Source organism: Trematomus bernacchii, unplaced genomic scaffold, assembly GCF_902827165.1.
Source record: "Trematomus bernacchii unplaced genomic scaffold, fTreBer1.1, whole genome shotgun sequence".
NCBI classification, from domain to species: Eukaryota; Metazoa; Chordata; class Actinopteri; order Perciformes; family Nototheniidae; genus Trematomus; species Trematomus bernacchii.
Window position 1 is genome coordinate 1,617,216 of NW_022987786.1, and position 17,396 is coordinate 1,634,611.

The window sequence follows — 17,396 nt, forward strand, 5'->3', positions numbered from 1 at the left end:
CACAAGACCAATCACACAAACAAGACACAGGTGAGGAGGGAGGAGAAAACACAGGGGCACCAGGTGAACACAATCGGGCAATCAGGCAGGAGGGAACACAGAGACAGGAAGCAACAGGCAAGACGGGATGAACACTTTTCAAAACAAAACAGGAAACCAAAGACAGAAAAAGACAAGACAAAATACAACACAGACAGATCGTGACAGTTTGATGAGTCTTAGGTTTTAATGATAAATATGAAGAGCTTAGAGGATTTCAATATACATCTTGTTCTGTGTGGGCATCCTTTGTAAGACATTAACACAGTAATATCTACAAGAACATGGATGTTAAATCTCTGATTCAGCAGCAGTAACTGTGGTATGACTTGCTTGAAGTGAATATATCTGCTCCTTGTTGTTCGGAGTTTGATTCTTTATGGTGAAACAGATGAATACTCACTGGTCGGTTTAGTAAAGGATGGTTTGGTTTGTTGGATTAGCCGCCCTTCTTTCACACAGTGGATGAAACAGCTGTTGTTTAGTGTGACTTCTGTGAATCAGATCAACTGAAGCGGGGCTCGTTAACATTTCAATCATCCATCACCACCTCGCTAAAGTGGATCAATGACACCCAGCTTTGCAGAACATCAGTGAACAGGATTACATCTCAGTGCCCGTTCTCTGTAAGGGTTTCCTTTTTAGTTTTTCAATAAAAAAATACAATTACATGGAGTTTGTTGATTTATTATTATATTGGAAGAAGCAGTGCAGACTGTAGGGGACCTGGGACGTTTATAGGACAAAGATTTATTGGACCAATTCATGGATTCATGAGCTGAGAAAGATGTTTATGTCAACGTTGGAGCAGGGAGATGCTGCCTTCAGGGACCAACACAGAAATACGACATTCCTGCACCACTCACTGTTAGCACTAAAATATCCAATGCCGCTTCTCGAGTTAAATTTCAAGAAGATTAAATGTTAACAGAAAAGTTCACTTATATTTGTACATTTCTTTTATGCCGTCTACGTGTATGCAATACCAAGAGTAGACTAGCAGATGTCCCCATTCTGACTCAATGCAATCATTCAAGACTCAAGGGTTATATTATCATGTGCACAGCATCTACAGTGTAGTTATGGTAATGAACATCTTAGGTCCCGAGCTCCTCCAACAGTGCAACATATTATATAAAGGACAAAAAATACAGTGATAACACCAAAATAAAAACAGTGCAATGAAACAGAGCACATAGATTTGAATAGAAATAGTGCAGGTGAAAGAACAGTCAGGTTAAAAGACATCCAAAGCATGGACTTGGTTTTCTTTATACTTCGGGAAAAAAGTTTGTTCACTATTGCCACGTAGGTTTAATTCACCATCTAAGATATATATATATATATATATATATATATTATACTTACAGTCACCAACAGGTACAGGTCTTTGCAGTTTGATCACACAAAACAAACAGAACTCCCAATCGCACGCCGAGGTACCAAATGCCCCAAAATCCCAAATCTGACCCAGAAGTCAGTACAAATGGTAAAATAAGAACAAGCCCGGGTAGCTGCTCTCAGGAGGGAGTCCAGGAGAAAGGGGAGAAGGAAAGTAGCCTTCGCTCAGAATCTGTGTTACCTTCAAGGACAAGGGGAAATAGTTACAGGTAACAAAACACAGGACTAGATTTCAACTGTCACACATACTCCACGAGGTTCAGCTCGAGTGGAGCTCTTCGTAAAGATACGGGTCCAGCTCACGGAGAGCATTGATCAGAACCCTGCTGGCTGCAGCTCCTTTATTTCGCACCACGTCCACCACCTCTCGTGCTCCGTCATTTCGGGATTTGTTTCTGGCTGAATCCATTTCAGATTTACTGATCACTTTAGACTGAAAGAGTTTATCCAGAAGGTCGTTCAGCACAGTTTGAGACACTCTTTCTTTGAACTCTATCCGAACTGAGAACAACCACTGGTCTGCTGGGTCCCTGCTCTCTGCTCGGACATTTCTCTGGGACAATGCATGTCTTGGAACTGGAAGACAAACAGGGAAAATACATTTTTTGAATAACCAACAATCACATTAAACAGATCTCTTAAACATTAAAGTAACTCAGCATTCCCAGAGCTGGATTTCTGTTCACTTAAAGTTATAATATGTAACATTTCCTCATTAAAATGTATAAAAACTCCTACACCGATGTTATTCATGTTTTGTTGAGTTGTGTACGTACATTATCCCAAATGGTTCAGAGAGACGTGTAATTTTAATCAAGGTAACAGTACGTTCATCACGGTCTCCTGTAATGGCGCCATATCCACTTAACCATGAGAAGCTGAAGACTACAACTCCCATGATGCCACGCTGTTTCACCACCACACTAGTTTTTACTATGGTTTTAGAATATTACAGGTTGTGTGTTTAATGTCGTAATGATGCGCTGCCATGGAGCCTTGATAGAGAATGCTATGAGATGGATCTTTAGAGTTATCCAGTCTATCACTGGGTCTGAGCTCAGATGGAGTCTTTACCTTCCAGTGGCACGAGACAATTCCAGACTATATTTCCATCTTGGTCCTTGACCTTCAAAACCACTCTCTCTGTGCCCGTCTTCACGAAAACTTGAAATGTTGGATTGTAATCTGGTCCAAAACTTGAGTCAAATTCTTGACGCTGGAAACCAGAAGCAGAAGTTAAAAGTTTATCAGTTTCTTTCCTGATTGTGAATGCAGATACATGTGTGTTAATGATCATTGTGTTTCTTTAGAGGAGTATCAGTGACTCACCTCAGGCTGTATATGGAAGCCCTCAGGTTCACAGTGCACACTGTAACCTTTATACAGTTCCAGCTCACAGTCACGGGGGATTTTGATGTGCACAGCATGTCCTTCTTGTTTAACAACCTTCAGTAACAGGACATTTGTATCACTTTAAAACACATTAAAAACAACATATGTTGACCGAGCTAATATACAGAGAGATAAGAATTACAATCACTTAAGAATAACATTATGAGGACATATTGTGAGTAAATTAAGTAGAGAGTAAGATAAATATTTTTGGATGAAGTTCCACACCAACACTCCGTGACGCAATAAAAAAATGCATTTAATCACACTACCAATTCCTGCTATGTTTACCATTAATTGCATGGCTAAAAAAGCAGGAAAATCGAGCGCTGTATCAGCAGACAGAAAGACATGCTGAGAGAATCCAACAAAAACCACAAAGAGTGATCTGAAGATTTACAGTTCAGATAGATCTGAGGTTTGAGAAGAGGAGCAGTGTGTGTGGAAACAGCTTTAGTTTAGAACCAGTGTTTAGTCTGATGGTGAGCACATGGCTTTACCTCCTTGGGGACGTTTTTCTGCAGCAGAAATACATCCAGTATTTGATCTTCTCTGAACGGGGGTTGAAGGAAAACCAGAACTTGGCCCTTTATCCGAAGAAGCAGAACCCTTTTTATGATATCCCAGACCAGGCCAAAAAGAGAGAGGTGAGGCACCTTCACCACCACGTGAGTGCGTGTGACCTCCAGCGGCTCCAAGATGCTCAGGCCTTCATCAGTGATGTGGACGACAGACAACAGGCCGTCCAGGAGCAGCGCTGTGGAGCAAAGAGCTGGTCATCTGTTGCTTTGCTGCTGAAACAGCTTCATCATATTCAATGTCACACCACTTTAGTTCAGAGCTAATGTTCATCTAATGTCATTCACTTTGGAGCCTCACGAGGATGCTCCAGTTTATATCCTCCACCTTTTATTCTAATGTTTCATTATTGTTCTGTCCCGTGATCTTTCTGGAGGTGAGCATTTACTGTTATGCATAAACTTTATTCATTATTTTTGTATTAATAAGAATGCTGAAATGTTTGCCAGAACAGCTTGACTGCGTCCGGTCTCATGTCTGAGTGACTCTCTAGATGTGTGAAGAGTTTTCTAAAGCTTTCAGGGCGTAGAAAGTCTAACTTATAAATGTTGTTGTCTGTTGTTTTGTTTTGTTCATGGTTCAGCCAGACTGACAATGTAAAGAGCAGAAAGAGCAACAGATGGATAACAAAGTAAGAATTATTCAAACTGCTCGCTTAGCATCACAACAGTAACAGAGAGTTAGCGTTGAGTTAGCACTGTTAGCAGCTGAGCATGCTGTGGACTGACCAATCACAGTTTACATCTCTTTAATATTACAGTGAGGAGACTGCAGAGGGCCCAAAGACAATCCAACTCAGTATTTAGAGCTGCATTGCATCATCTGCTTCAATAATGATCAATAATGTCATGCAATACATCGACTAAATGGACGTTTTCATAATCTAATTTTCTTCTTTTGGGGATAAAACTATTTGAATGTAAAGAATATATTTGGTGTCTGTTGTTATCTTTGTTAAACTAGTTTAATAAAGCTGCTTCATAACCTTTGAACGGTAGTGGATATTAAATGGTGCCACAGAAACATTATATAAGTGTGTATTTGTTAACACTAGATGTCTTTACCTTCCTCTGTCTCACTGTGTGGCAGGTGGAGCTGGACGACGGCAGCTTCAACAGAACTCTTCACGTCGAACAGCGGCCCTGCTGCCTGCTTGCCAGCTGATTGGAGGAGGCTCTCCTCCCAAGGGACCGTCCTGTACAGAAGCTCCGCCTCCTGAGCCATGACGAACACCAGGCCAGTCGAAGCACACTGGAACTCACCTGGACCAGGACACCTGAACCTGTAGACACACAGGGGACAAGTTACTACAACAAGCCTTCACTGGCCTGTGTTCTGACTGACAGGTGTTCATCCAGCTGGAGTCTGACCTGGAGGAGGGTTTGTTGAAAGATCCTGATGATTACAGGAACATCACTGAAGATGTGTCTACATGCATCAGAATGTGTGTGGATGTGTGCAAAAACAAAACAATCCTATACACAGAAGCATGGTTAGTTTGTTGAAAGATCTGAAACACTTGATGATTACAGGAACATCACTGAAGATGTGTCCACATGCATCAGGATGTATGTGGATGTGTGCAAAAACAAAACAATCCTACACACAGAAGCATTATTTTATTTATATCTGTTAGAAAGAGATTGGATGCAATACGTCATGGTGAAAGACATGAAATTAAACACAATAAAATAAATATATATTTTGAAGGGGTTAAATAATGTTTGGTCATGTTATAGCATTACCAGTATGAAGATCCAGTTGTGTTTTCAGGTGAGAAGGATTCAGGAGCCTGGAACAAACAAAGTTATTTATTTATTGTTTGAAAAATGCTAATTAGTCTGGATCATCTGAGTTCATCGTCAATTTCAAACGGTCAAAACACAGTATTACCAGCCAATCACAGCACAGTATTACCAGCCAATCATAGCACAGTATTACAAGCCAATCACAGCACAGTATTACAAGCCAATCATAGCACAGTATTATAAGCCAATCACAGCACAGGATTACAAGCCAATAGTAGCACAGTGTTACAAGCCAATCACAGCACAGTATTACAAGCCAATCAAAGCACAGTATTACAAGCCAATCACAGCATAGTATTACCAGCCAATCACAGCACAGTATTACCAGCCAATCACAGAACAGAAGTACTAGCCAGTAGGAATATTTCCCATTTCGTCGGGGATCGAGATATTTTAAATGACATCGTCATATACATTTATTGAATCAACTTGGTGACATGTAATCCTCTAAGGCACACCTCCCATTAAAAAAAAACAAATTAAATAGAAATATTCATAACTCATAATCGAATACCTAAATCATTTCGATCAATTGCGAGCGTTATAGCGTTTAACTTGACAGCCCTAACAATTATATTTGAATTCAGTGGTGAAATCAATACACTTCACTCTGTACAACTGCTCCTCTCTCACCTTTCTTTCTGTCTTCACTTCCTGTTCCACATCGGAGTCACCTGATGGAGAGAAGAGGTGACAGAGAAAAATAATAATTAAACTTGAACAAAGAGAAACATTAGCAGCCAAAATGATTTGATAGAGCTGTAACAAACTGGAATTACAATATATTGTTGTTGTTCTATAAAGACCTTTTCAGATCAGATTTAATGTACAATATCTTGATGAATGGAGGATATGGTTTCAGTACTCACAGGTCTTCTGGATCTTGGCTCTGATTATCTCATCATCTCTGATCCTGCAGGGATGAACACAATCCAACAGTTTTAGATCCAGTTTAAAATAAGTGTTTGTTCTTTGAGTCAGCTTCAGATTCCTGATCTCATGCTTTACATCCCATCATATCTTCTCTGCAAACACTACGTCTCTCAGCTGCATTACTGGAAGTAACCAGTCATTAGAAACTAAAAACATGATGGAACAAAACAGACTACCTTTTCCACTCTTCTGTAAAATCCCATATGTCTGTTAGAAAGTTGATTACTAAAGTTTGGCTTTGCATTTTCAGCTGGCCTTCTATAGTTGATGGAAGAATCTGTTTTGATTCCCCAGTGAGAGAAACACTTCCCTGTGTTTAATACAATACTGCTGAACCAGCAGAGACCCCTTACTGACCAGAGAGTCTCCAGTCTGCAGTCTGGACTCTCCAGAAGATCTATCAGCAGCTTCAGTCCTGAATCCTGCAGATCGTTGTCACTCAGGTCCAGAACTCTCAGATGGGAGGGGTTGGACTTCAGACCTGAGGCCAGAGCAGAGATGCTGATCTCTGACAACCTGCAGCCACTCAGTCTGAATAAATAAAACATGATGAGGATACAAATCAATTTATAATCCTGTCAGATGTTCAGGTCTAAAATGTGTAGCTCAACATTACTGTGTCCTAATCACTGAGCTTTTCCCTGAATTACAGTGGCTGTCATTCTGTTATATCTCTCACAGGCTCCGCCCTCTACTGGACTCTATGGGTACTCCCCTGTATCCTATTCATGCATGCATTCCTTCACTGAGACTTCCATAGATGTAGCCGGCCCCTGGGCGGGCCTACCTGAATGCGCGCGCATCCACCGCATAAGAGGCAGCCTCGCCCCCTCACTGCCATCCCTTTCTCTTCAGCTAAGCAGCATGCGAGTAACTGAGTGAAGAGAGACGGACAAAGAAGAACGTTTTTCTGTAGTAAACCAAACACGACTCACCAGCGGAGCACCCGTGTCCATCGTGTCCGGGTTCTATCGAGGGTGACGATCCCCATACTCGGTGTATCGAGTGTCTGGGGTCTGACCACGCGGCGGCTAACCTGCCTCCATCAGCAGTCTGCAGCGCCAGCCGGCTATTAACTCGATCCAGCCACCTGCACAGAGTGGCGGTGTTCGAGGGGTGCTACGTCTCGCCGGTGGAGGACCCAGAGCTCGACGTGATGGAGATGGAGGACCTCGAGCAGGGAGTGCTCTGCGTCTTCGCCATCCCAGTGTCGGACGGGTCCGAGCGTCGGAGAGAGGGACGATGATGAGGACTCCTCGTCGTCCGAGATCTCCGGTGACCACCAGGAAGGCCATCAGCAGAGCGGGTCTGCACGACGGGACTTCTCGGCGGTGATGGCTATGGCGGCGGAGCGTGCAGGCTTGCCGCTCCCCTCACCGTTGCCACTGAGGCCGGTGAGCCGCATGCGTCAGGGCTTTTACGGCCCGGCTCGTCCAGCACAGCCGGCCTTCGTTTCACCCCCCCTGCCAGACATCCGGCGGTATGTGGAGGCCGTGTGGCGGCAGCCACTGAGAACGAAGGCTCCGATGGCTACTTGGGCTGGAATCCACTCGGTCACCGAGTGTCCCAGTCTTCTTTTCAAAATAAAAAAAGATAAAATGTATTCCAGTTTGTGTGTCTCTTCTTTCCACACACCCACACGGCCACGTAATGTTGACAGTACAGTTCCCCACTCGCTGCCCAGGTTGTAACTCCAGTAAAGGAGGCAGCTAGTGCGCATGCGCGGGTGAGAGTGATAACCGCGCTATGCGGGTACAGGGACATTATGGCCGGCGTAGCGGGGTTGGGAAACAATTAACGCCAAGTGTAAGAACTCCGATTGATGTTTTTTTCACTGTTTGGGTGAAAACATCATGGCGGAGCATGCGCTCCCACGGGAGTGCGCCGCGGTGCGTTCATGGACCTCAGTGGAGAGTCGGCCCTTTTCTGTGTCGACCCCCCATGGGCAGAGCTTCCCGTCACGGGGAGTTTTTGCGGCGGGGCAGGTAGCCAGAGATTACCACAGCTTTATTGCTGGGGCCCCACAGTTGATTGCACATCCCCTAACACAGTGTTATGGGAATGGGAAACGCAGCAGTTTGCAATCGGGGCGTTACCCACTCTGGACCACCCTCTCCAGGCTTGGCTCCTGAGAGGGATAGGCTAAGGCAGGGTGGATTGTCTGACAGTGTTATTCAGTCTATCCGGGCAGCTAGAGTGGGATCCACCACAGCCTGTTACAGGCCAAAGTGGCTGGGATTCCAACGATGGTGTGAGGAGCGGAAAATAGAGCCCCTATCTTGTAAATTGGGATTTTTCTTCTTCTTTCGTACTTACAGTTGTTGGTGGACAGAGGGCTCGCTCATTCCACAGTGAAAGTGTATGCAGCAGCCATCTCGTCCTGCCATGAGGGATTTGGCGACAGGTCAGTTTTTGCCCAGCCGCTGATGTCGCGGTTTTTGCGGTGGGTCAGGAGGCTGCGCCCAGTGGTGCGCGCCTCTGCCCCGCAGTGGGACCTGCCGCTGGTGCTCGAGGCTCTGGTCACGGGACCATTTGAGCCTCTGGAGCTCTCTTCCCTGAAAGCATTGTCATAGAAGACAGCGTTGCTGCTTGCCTTAACGTCAGCCAAAAGAGTGTCTGAGTTAACCGCTTTATCGGTGCACCCGAGTTGTTTAAACATCCGGGGTGACCGAAGCGGGGCGACACTCAGACCGAACCCCTCCTTTGTGCCCAAGAGCCTAAGGAGTATCTTCAGGTCGAGGGCTATCCAGTTGGGGGGTTTTAATCTCCCCCGCATAGTGGGGCGAGGGAGGCTAAATTGCACCTCCTCTGCCCGGTGCGTGCGCTGGCATGTTATGTAGAGCACACGGCTGTCCTTAGACACACAGAACAGCTGTTTGTGTGTTTCGGCGGTGGGGTAACTGGAAAAGCTTTGTCCAAGAAACGCCTGGCAGGCTGGCTTTGCGAGTGCATTGCACATGCCTACGGACAGGTGGGGAGAACCTTCCCCGCGGGGGTCCGTGCACACTCTACACGAGCCATGGCTGTGTCAACAGCCTTATTTAATGGCGTAAGTGTGGAGGACATATGCACGGCGGCATCTTGGTCAACACCAGGTCCCCTCATTAAGTTTTATCTCTTGGACATGTCTGGCTCCTTTTCATCGTCTGTGCTTGCTGGGGCAACACAGGACTGGTGAGGAGGGAGAGGGGGGCTGTGGGTCAGTAGGCATCTGACCCCCTCCCCGGACGTAATGTGCTTACGCTTCCCGGGCCCCCGGCCCCGGGGGATGTAACGCACACATGGGCCCATAGGGGCTGGAGGTTTCTTTTTTTCCCCTGCATTAAGACAGGGGGAAGAAATCCTCTACGTCATGGCACACCTCCGTGGGGTAAGCGCGTCAGGGTGTGCCCGGCCAGCCGCAGCCTCTTTCTCTCCTCGGTTATGACCGAGGGAGAGTTAAGGGAGGCGCAGCGGCTGCGAGACAGAAAGCCGGTCCAAAACAGGGTGTTGGAGCGGTGTTGGAGCGGTGTTCTCGCAAGACAGCAGAGCGGGTATACATCGGGCTCCGCCCCTGTACCCATAGAGTCCAGTAGAGGGCGGAGCCTGTGAGAGATATAACGTTGGGTTACGTATGGTAACCCTTGTTATATTAGCACAACGGAGCCCTCTACTCATGGAAGCACTGCTGTCCTATGCTACTCAGCTGAAGAGAAAGTAAAGGGATGGCAGTGAGGGGGCGAGGCTGCCTCTTATGCGGTGGATGCGCGCGCATTCAGGTAGGCCCGCCCAGGGGCCTGCTACGTCTATGGAAGTCTCAGTGAAGGAATGCGTGCATGAATAGGATACAGGGGAGTACCCATAGAGTCCAGTAGAGGGCTCCGCTGTGCTAATATAACAAGGGTTACCATACGTAACCCAACGTTATTTTGGATCATCATTATATCAGCCTTCTGTTTATTATCTGTTAAAACACGTCTAAATTACTGGAACATAAACATTTCTGTGTCAGAAAGTAAACTTTACGTAAAACTAATATTAATTCAGAGGACCTTCTTTATTCAGAACATTTACTAAAGAAATCATACATTTACTTTAACAACCGACAGTGGAAGAATAATAGTTTCTCTAGGAAACAATCAACTGTTACGACAACATTTACAAACTTATGGATGTATTATATGTATGATGAACAATTAGGTTGAATAACTAATGAAATAATGAGATCTCCAGCAGTAACAGAGAGTCAGAGAACTGACCTGAGAGCCTCCAGTCTGCAGTCTGGATTCTCCAGAAGATCTCTCAGCTTCACTCCTGAATCCTTCAGATCGTTGAGACTCAGGTCCAGATCTCTCAGATGGGAGGGGTTGGACTTCAGAGCTGAGACCAGAGCCGAACATCTGATCTCTGACAACCTGCAGTGCCTCAGACTGAATAAAGAAAACATGATGTTACTTTAGAAAAAAACATGGTCCTGTTATAACTCCAGGTTTAATAATCTGTTCAGAGCTGAAGAAGTTTAGAAAGTGGAAACTCCAGTCGAACATTTTTCCAACGCCAAATTCAAAATGGCCGACTTCCTGTAGGTTTTTTTATACACCTCCAAAGGCTTTTTGGTTTGTCTCCGCACTTTTGATAAGCGCATTAAAATAAGTATAATATATATAATAATAATAATAATAATAATAATCCTATCGATATCAGTAATGTAGCGAGCTGGGTCAATAGGGTCTTCGCTGACCTCTGCTCTCAGACCCTAATAAGTCATCTCCAGAGTTAAAAAAACTTCTTATTCTAGGTTAATAAATCATACATTCACAATCAGAATATCCCTGAGTACAGACGCAGGTAATGAATAGTATCGTCTTAATAAATAAATTATAAATTGCTCTTATTGTCATTTCACAGTACAGGTACTATGTAACGAAATTGTTCCTCTGCATTTGACCCATCCTAGTGTTAGGAGCAGTGTGCTGCCGTGGACGGTGCCCGGGGAGCGGTGCCTTGCTCAGGGACACCTCGGTAGCAGTTGGTCTAGCTGTACCTGGCACTTCTGGACATGCAAGCGGCGGGTCCGGGGTGCTACTAGTGCTGGCTATTGATGCCATACTCGGGCTAGGAGCCCGCAAGCCATCAAAGACTGTACATTATTTTATCTCGATGCCGTGCTGTCTTAAATGTTTGCTTAAATTAGAAGTGCAACCTGACGAACAAGTTATTAACTTTCCACAGGCATTGCACTGTGCCTTGTATTTTTCTTTTTTTGTGTAGTGGAGCCACACTTTAGAGCAGTGACCGCGATCCATCTTTAGTGTTATAAAGTGACTGAGCCGTGCATGCTGGTATCTAAACAAATCAAATCACAGGCTGCTGTTCGTTGATGCGTGACATCGTCACGTTACTATACAGGTCCTTCCAGATAGCTACGTAGCCTACGTCAGTGCAGATATGTAGGCTTTCTTTGCAATAATAAAGGGTTAGTGTACCGCGTTTAGGAACCGTTAAGCAGAACCCAAAATATTGATTTTGTATGGGTACCCGGTACCCAGCATTTTGTTATCGGTTCTCATCTGTAACCGAGTTTTGGTTCCCAACCCTAACCCCCCGCCCCTCGATAGTATGATCATTTGAGCTTTTAGTAAAATACAAAAAGAGCCTTCAGTCACTTTTCTATTGAATAGTTTTAGTGAAACGTTAAAAAGACGATCTTATTCTGGGTTAATAAATCATTAATTCACGATCAGAATATCCCTGAGTACAGACGCGGGTAATTAATAGGTAGGCTAAGATGAACACTTTCTGCCAGGTTAGATGCATCTTGTGCTGCTAAGCAGTGGTTGATGGTGGGCAGGTGTGTGTTAAACAGGTAACACACTGCTGCTCCTTCATGATAACTGAGAGCATTATATTAGTATGAGCAGAGTGCACATGTCAGCAAACTGTCCAAAGTGTGTAGAGCTGTTAAAGCTGACAGCTGATCAGCTGAAGCAGACAAGGCTTCAGTGACGCTTCAGAGGAAAGCCCTCATCCCTCCTCTAGTCTAATGTAACATTAAGGACTGTCTCAACGAGCCCTTCACTTCCTCTTGTGTGATTACAAAGATACCTGAACACATTTATCTAGCATCAAGTGTCTTTCACCAGACCTGGGCTTTTGTTTTGAAAGGACTTCTGGGGGTTGCCCCCCCCCCCCCCCTCGCTACTATGATCAGCTATGAGCTTTTAGTAAAATACAAAAAGGGCCTTCAGTCACTTTTTTATTGAATAGTTTTAGAGAGAAAGACCATTAAAGTGAAGGAACACAGACTTCTCATTAATATTAAACACAACGTGCTTCTACTTCACATCTGAGACTCTGCTCCATCTACACTAACTCATGATGTGCAGCCGGAGAAACACAAACCCTCAGAAACTGATTCAGCTCAAGATCCCTACGTTTACAAAGATCACAAATAGGATGCATTTTAAATGTGAAGAAACATCCAGAATATTTATTTTAGGAATAGTGGAGTCATCAAATCACAGCATCTTCAGTGTAAACTATTCAGTCAGTAAAGCATCATGTAGCTTCAGAAACACGTTGGAAACAGAAAGAACTGAAAATACTTGTTAGTGTTTTATAGTTTTAATAAACATATTTAATTATTGTATTTCAAAATATTTGTTAAAATCATTATGGAGAAAATAAGATGTATACCAGGTGTTTAAAGGTTCAGAGGGAATTATGCAGTGAAGGTTTTTTTTGTATGTTTAAATGTAAAGATCAACATTGCTCTGCCACAGTCAGTGAACTAAACCACAGAAGAAGAAAGTAGACTCTAGCATTAAGATGCTCAGTGAGGATTAGGGGTGCAACAACTAATCGACTTAATCGATTAAAATCGATGACCAAATTAGTTGCCAACTAATTCAGTCGTCGATTTGTTGGTGACGTCATTACATTACATCACGTGTGTTTTACGCGCCGTTAAGCTCCAACGTTATCGGTCTTTTTATCCCTACTGGAGACATTTAAAAAATATATGTCATATGTATTATTGCTACATAAACATTATATTGCAGTCTTAGTTTCGCCAACACCGTTTCTAACATGCAATAAGACTACAAAATGTGTCTATGATGTATTTTTGATCTTTCCAATCCAGACGAGAGATCTCTCTCCCCCGTCTGTGTTTGAGGGGGCCGGGCAGTGCACACACATGCGGCTGCTACATGCATGCAACACACACACACACACGCTGCTGCTACATGCATGCAACACACACACACGCTGCTGCTAAATGCATGCAACACACACACACGCGGCTGCTACATGCATGCAACACACACACACACACACGGCGGAGATGGTGGAGAGAAAGCGCTCCAAGGTGTGGTTTAACTTTACCCGTCTCGATGTGGGCAATGCTCGTTGCCAAAAGTGCAATAATAGTTTAGCATGTAAGGGCGGTCACATGAGCAATTTGACTAAACATCTTGCAAAAGTGCACCACATTCACATGGAGAAATGCACCGTTTTCAACTGTCTTTCTAGTAGCTCTGTAGCACCATCCACAAGTAACATTTCCACGTCAGGTGTTATGTATGCTAGCAGCAACACACGGAGTTAACTAAATTATACAAACATGGTTAATGATTAGAGGTAACTAAGATATTTATTTTGTTAAAGTTTCAGCTATTCTGTTTACAGTTCTGTCATCACATTATTTAATGCGATTTGTTAAAACATTGTTGTTTCTTTTGATGTGAAATATTATTTATTTAATTTAAATAAAAAGCAATGTTAATTTTGTTCACAATTTGTTTGGTTCATGTACCTTTTTTTTTTTTAAAGAACCGATAAGAGTACCGTTAAAAGACCGGATCAATAAGCGGTATCGATAAAAGTAGTAGTACCATTAAAACCTTAACGATACCCATCCCTAGTTGACAACGCGAAAAAGGTCATCTTTTATCTGATCTGATTTGCTATCCTTGGTTTAACATGTTGACGGACAGATTTTTTATTTATCTTTCAGCAGAAAGTTTAATAAAATATTTATTTTTGAATTGAGTATTCATCTTTATTGTCTTCATCATTAGTTTCCAAATGCCTAAAACAACCTCATGCTAAATCTAAAAGTTGATGGCTAAATAAGAGCGTTTGAGAAATTGTGCATAATCCGAATAGTCAATTAATTGTTTCATTAATCGATAGATTAATCGATTATCAAATTAGTCGTTTGTTTAGCCCTAGTGTGGATCAGTGTAATATCAGCCTGATGTCTGCAGCTCAGAGTCAACACAACTCTCACATATTAATCTCAGCACAAAAGTTAAAGATGGAGAACTGACCCGAGAGTCTCCAGTCTGCAGTCTGGACTCTCCAGGAGATCTCTCAGCATCTTCACTCCTGAATCCTGCAGATCGTTGGCACTCAGGTCCAGAACTCTCAGATGGGAGGGGTTGGACTTCAGAGCTGAGATCAGAGCAGAACAGCTGATCTCTGACAACCTGCAGCCACTCAGTCTGAATAAAGAAAACATGATGAGGATGAAAATCTGTTTATAATCCAGTCCAGTCAGATGTTCAGGTCTGAAATGTGCAGCTTATCATTACTGTCTCCTAATCAATGAGCTATTGCCTGAATTACAGTGACTGTCATTCTGTTATTGTGGATCATCATTATATCAGCCTTCTGTTTATCTGTGAAAACACGTCTAAATGACCGGAACATAAACATTTCTATGTCAGAAAGTAAACTTTACGTAAAACTAATATTAGTTCAGAGGACCTTCTTTATGCAGACCATTTACTAAAAAAATATACATTTACTTTAACAAATAACAGTGGAAGAATAATAGTTTATTTTGGAAACAATCTACTGTTACGACAACATTTACAAACTTATGGATGTAATATATGTATGATGAAGAATCAGGTTGAATAACTAATGAAACAATGAGATCTCCAGCAGTAACAGAGAGTCAGTGAACTGACCTGAGAGTCTTCAGTCTGCAGTCTGGACTCTTTAATCCAGAACTCAGCAGCTTCACTCCTGAATCCTGCAGATAGTTCCAACTCAGGTCCAGATATCTCAGATGGGAGGGGTTGGACTTCAGAGCTGAGATCAGAGCAGCACAGCTGATCTCTGACAAACTGCAGCTCTCCAGTCTGAATAAAGAAAACATGATGTAACTTTAGAAAACAATGTTCCCGTTTAAAATAACTCCAGGTTTAATAATCTGTTCAGAGCTGAAGAAGTTTAGAAAGTGGAAACTCCAAACAGGTTAAAACCTCTTAAGCATGGCGGTCCCCCATTGGACCCCTCCCACCGTTTTCTTTTTCGAGACAATGTCTCAGGGCTTCTTAACATTTATGAAACTATTAATGTGTAGCACCAGATTAACGGGAAGAATCTCAGCTAACTGAAGATATGAACCATTTTTACCAAAACAAAACACAAGTCTCATAAGAAGCGTCTAAATGACCGCTGAGCGAAAAAATGCAAACTGACTTTGGCACACAATTCAAGATAAAGATACCCTTATTACTTATCGTAGCTGCACATACAATATATCCGATTAAAGCTGAGACTCCACAGATTATTTAGGTATAGTATCATCACTGAGCGATCCGAAACTTGCGACAGGGGAAGCAAACACAGACATCACAACACGTATCTTTACGGAGCTTTTACGGCAGATCGTCTCACCGTAGCTGTCAATTAGGTCAAAAGACGTGTTCAATGGCATTAAAACTAAAAAGAAAATGCTACAACTGTTGATCCATAAATTGATAATGTACCTGTGCCTTTAAAAAAATTATTTATAATCCATAATTCCATTTTTATGTAAAAATCGGAGCGGAAAAGTTAGCTGCTAATGGTAGCCACCAGAGTGTATGCAGCTTCCGGTTTTGGTTACGCGTCACTCTCACTCCTTATTTGTAAACGTTTTGGTGTGTATAGAACTTTCCCTCGATTCCATTGGCTCTAGCGGTTATAAAAGCCGCGTTCACACCAAGTACTTTCCTGTACTTAGTTCCGGCACTAAGAGCCCCGGCGCTTTTAACCCCAGGGCACTTAGTACAGATCGCGTTCACACCGGAGTACTTTTCCCTGAGGGAAGATTACGCAAATGAGCCGCTGACGTCACTTCTTCTTCTTCTGGTTTGGTTTTACTGGCAGGCCACAAACCACTTCACGGCGAGTACAGTAGGTGGCGGTATGCACCTTAAAGTTGTTTGCAATCCGCTACAAAACAAGAGAAGAAGAAGAAAACCTTCCCGCGTATACTGCGACGCCCACCCACTCGCTGTACATTAGGCGTCTGTTGTTTACCTTCCGACCTCAGACATGATGGAGATGGAGTCGACTGAAGTTGTGCTGTTTGTGCTCATGTTATACAGCTTTTTAACTGAGTTAATGCAGCCTGAGCAACTTGCGTACAATAACAAAGCAAGCCGAGCACGAGTGGTGGTGGAGAACGCTTTTGGCAGACTGAAGGGCAGGTGGCGGTGCTTGATGAAAAGAAACGACTACAAGATCACAATCCAGGTGGCAGCATGTTGCATATTACACAACCTTTGTGAAAGTAATGAGTACAGGGACGAATGGACTGCCTTACCGGCGACCCAGCTTTATGAGGCATCTGAACAGCGTGTACATTGTAAACATTTTGACAATGTTTCTCTTTTATTTTCCAGTCAAGACAGGCAACATTACAATAGTGTACAGTGTGGCAATATAATAACAATAAACTGTGCCAGGTGTGTTGTATGCACAGTAAATAGGCTCAGCAGCAAACCCACCGTTATTAGTATATATATATCTTCCTGAGACCCACTGCATCCGTCTGCCATAAACACTATGGAAACATACATGTTAGTTTCGGCCCATAGTGGACTCCATTTTGTGTTGTGTAAAATGGGGGGGGGGGGGGGATATAAATGATCATATTTGTGTATGTGCCCCTGCCATTCCTCCACAAGGTTGCAACATTGATGATAAATAAATGACAAATAAAGCTTTGCCAGTTTATAACCGATGAAACATGATGGTATCAGAATAATCACTTACATGTGATGTATAGGATGCTACGGTCACTAAAGATAAAGTGTCAGGAGAAATAAGCAAGATACAGGATCTGTTTAACAGTAAATAGAAGTTCACATTTTTAATGTAAATAAAATAGAAGTTGTACATGTAAATTAACATTATCAATATAAAATAAAGTGTCAGTTGTATCAAGACTATATAATAACAGTAATAACAATAATATAAAAT

The 17,396-nt window shown here is 43.1% G+C and overlaps 1 protein-coding gene across 1 annotated transcript in view; it reads right to left on the minus strand.

Annotated features, from left to right (window-relative positions):
• Positions 1–705: 705 nt before the first annotated feature.
• Positions 706–17,396, minus strand: part of LOC117497561 (protein NLRC3-like) — a 32,478-nt gene continuing 15,787 nt past the window's right edge. The window contains exons 8-17 of the mRNA XM_034149531.1: positions 15,110–15,283; positions 14,465–14,638; positions 6,089–6,132; positions 5,853–5,893; positions 5,157–5,203; positions 4,476–4,693; positions 3,333–3,589; positions 2,770–2,886; positions 2,515–2,656; positions 706–2,016 (exon numbers count right to left, since the gene is read on the minus strand). Of these exons, the coding sequence (XP_034005422.1) occupies positions 1,700–2,016; positions 2,515–2,656; positions 2,770–2,886; positions 3,333–3,589; positions 4,476–4,693; positions 5,157–5,203; positions 5,853–5,893; positions 6,089–6,132; positions 14,465–14,638; positions 15,110–15,283 (1,531 nt within the window). The 3' untranslated portion in view covers positions 706–1,699. The remainder of the gene's footprint in view (positions 2,017–2,514; positions 2,657–2,769; positions 2,887–3,332; positions 3,590–4,475; positions 4,694–5,156; positions 5,204–5,852; positions 5,894–6,088; positions 6,133–14,464; positions 14,639–15,109; positions 15,284–17,396) is intronic.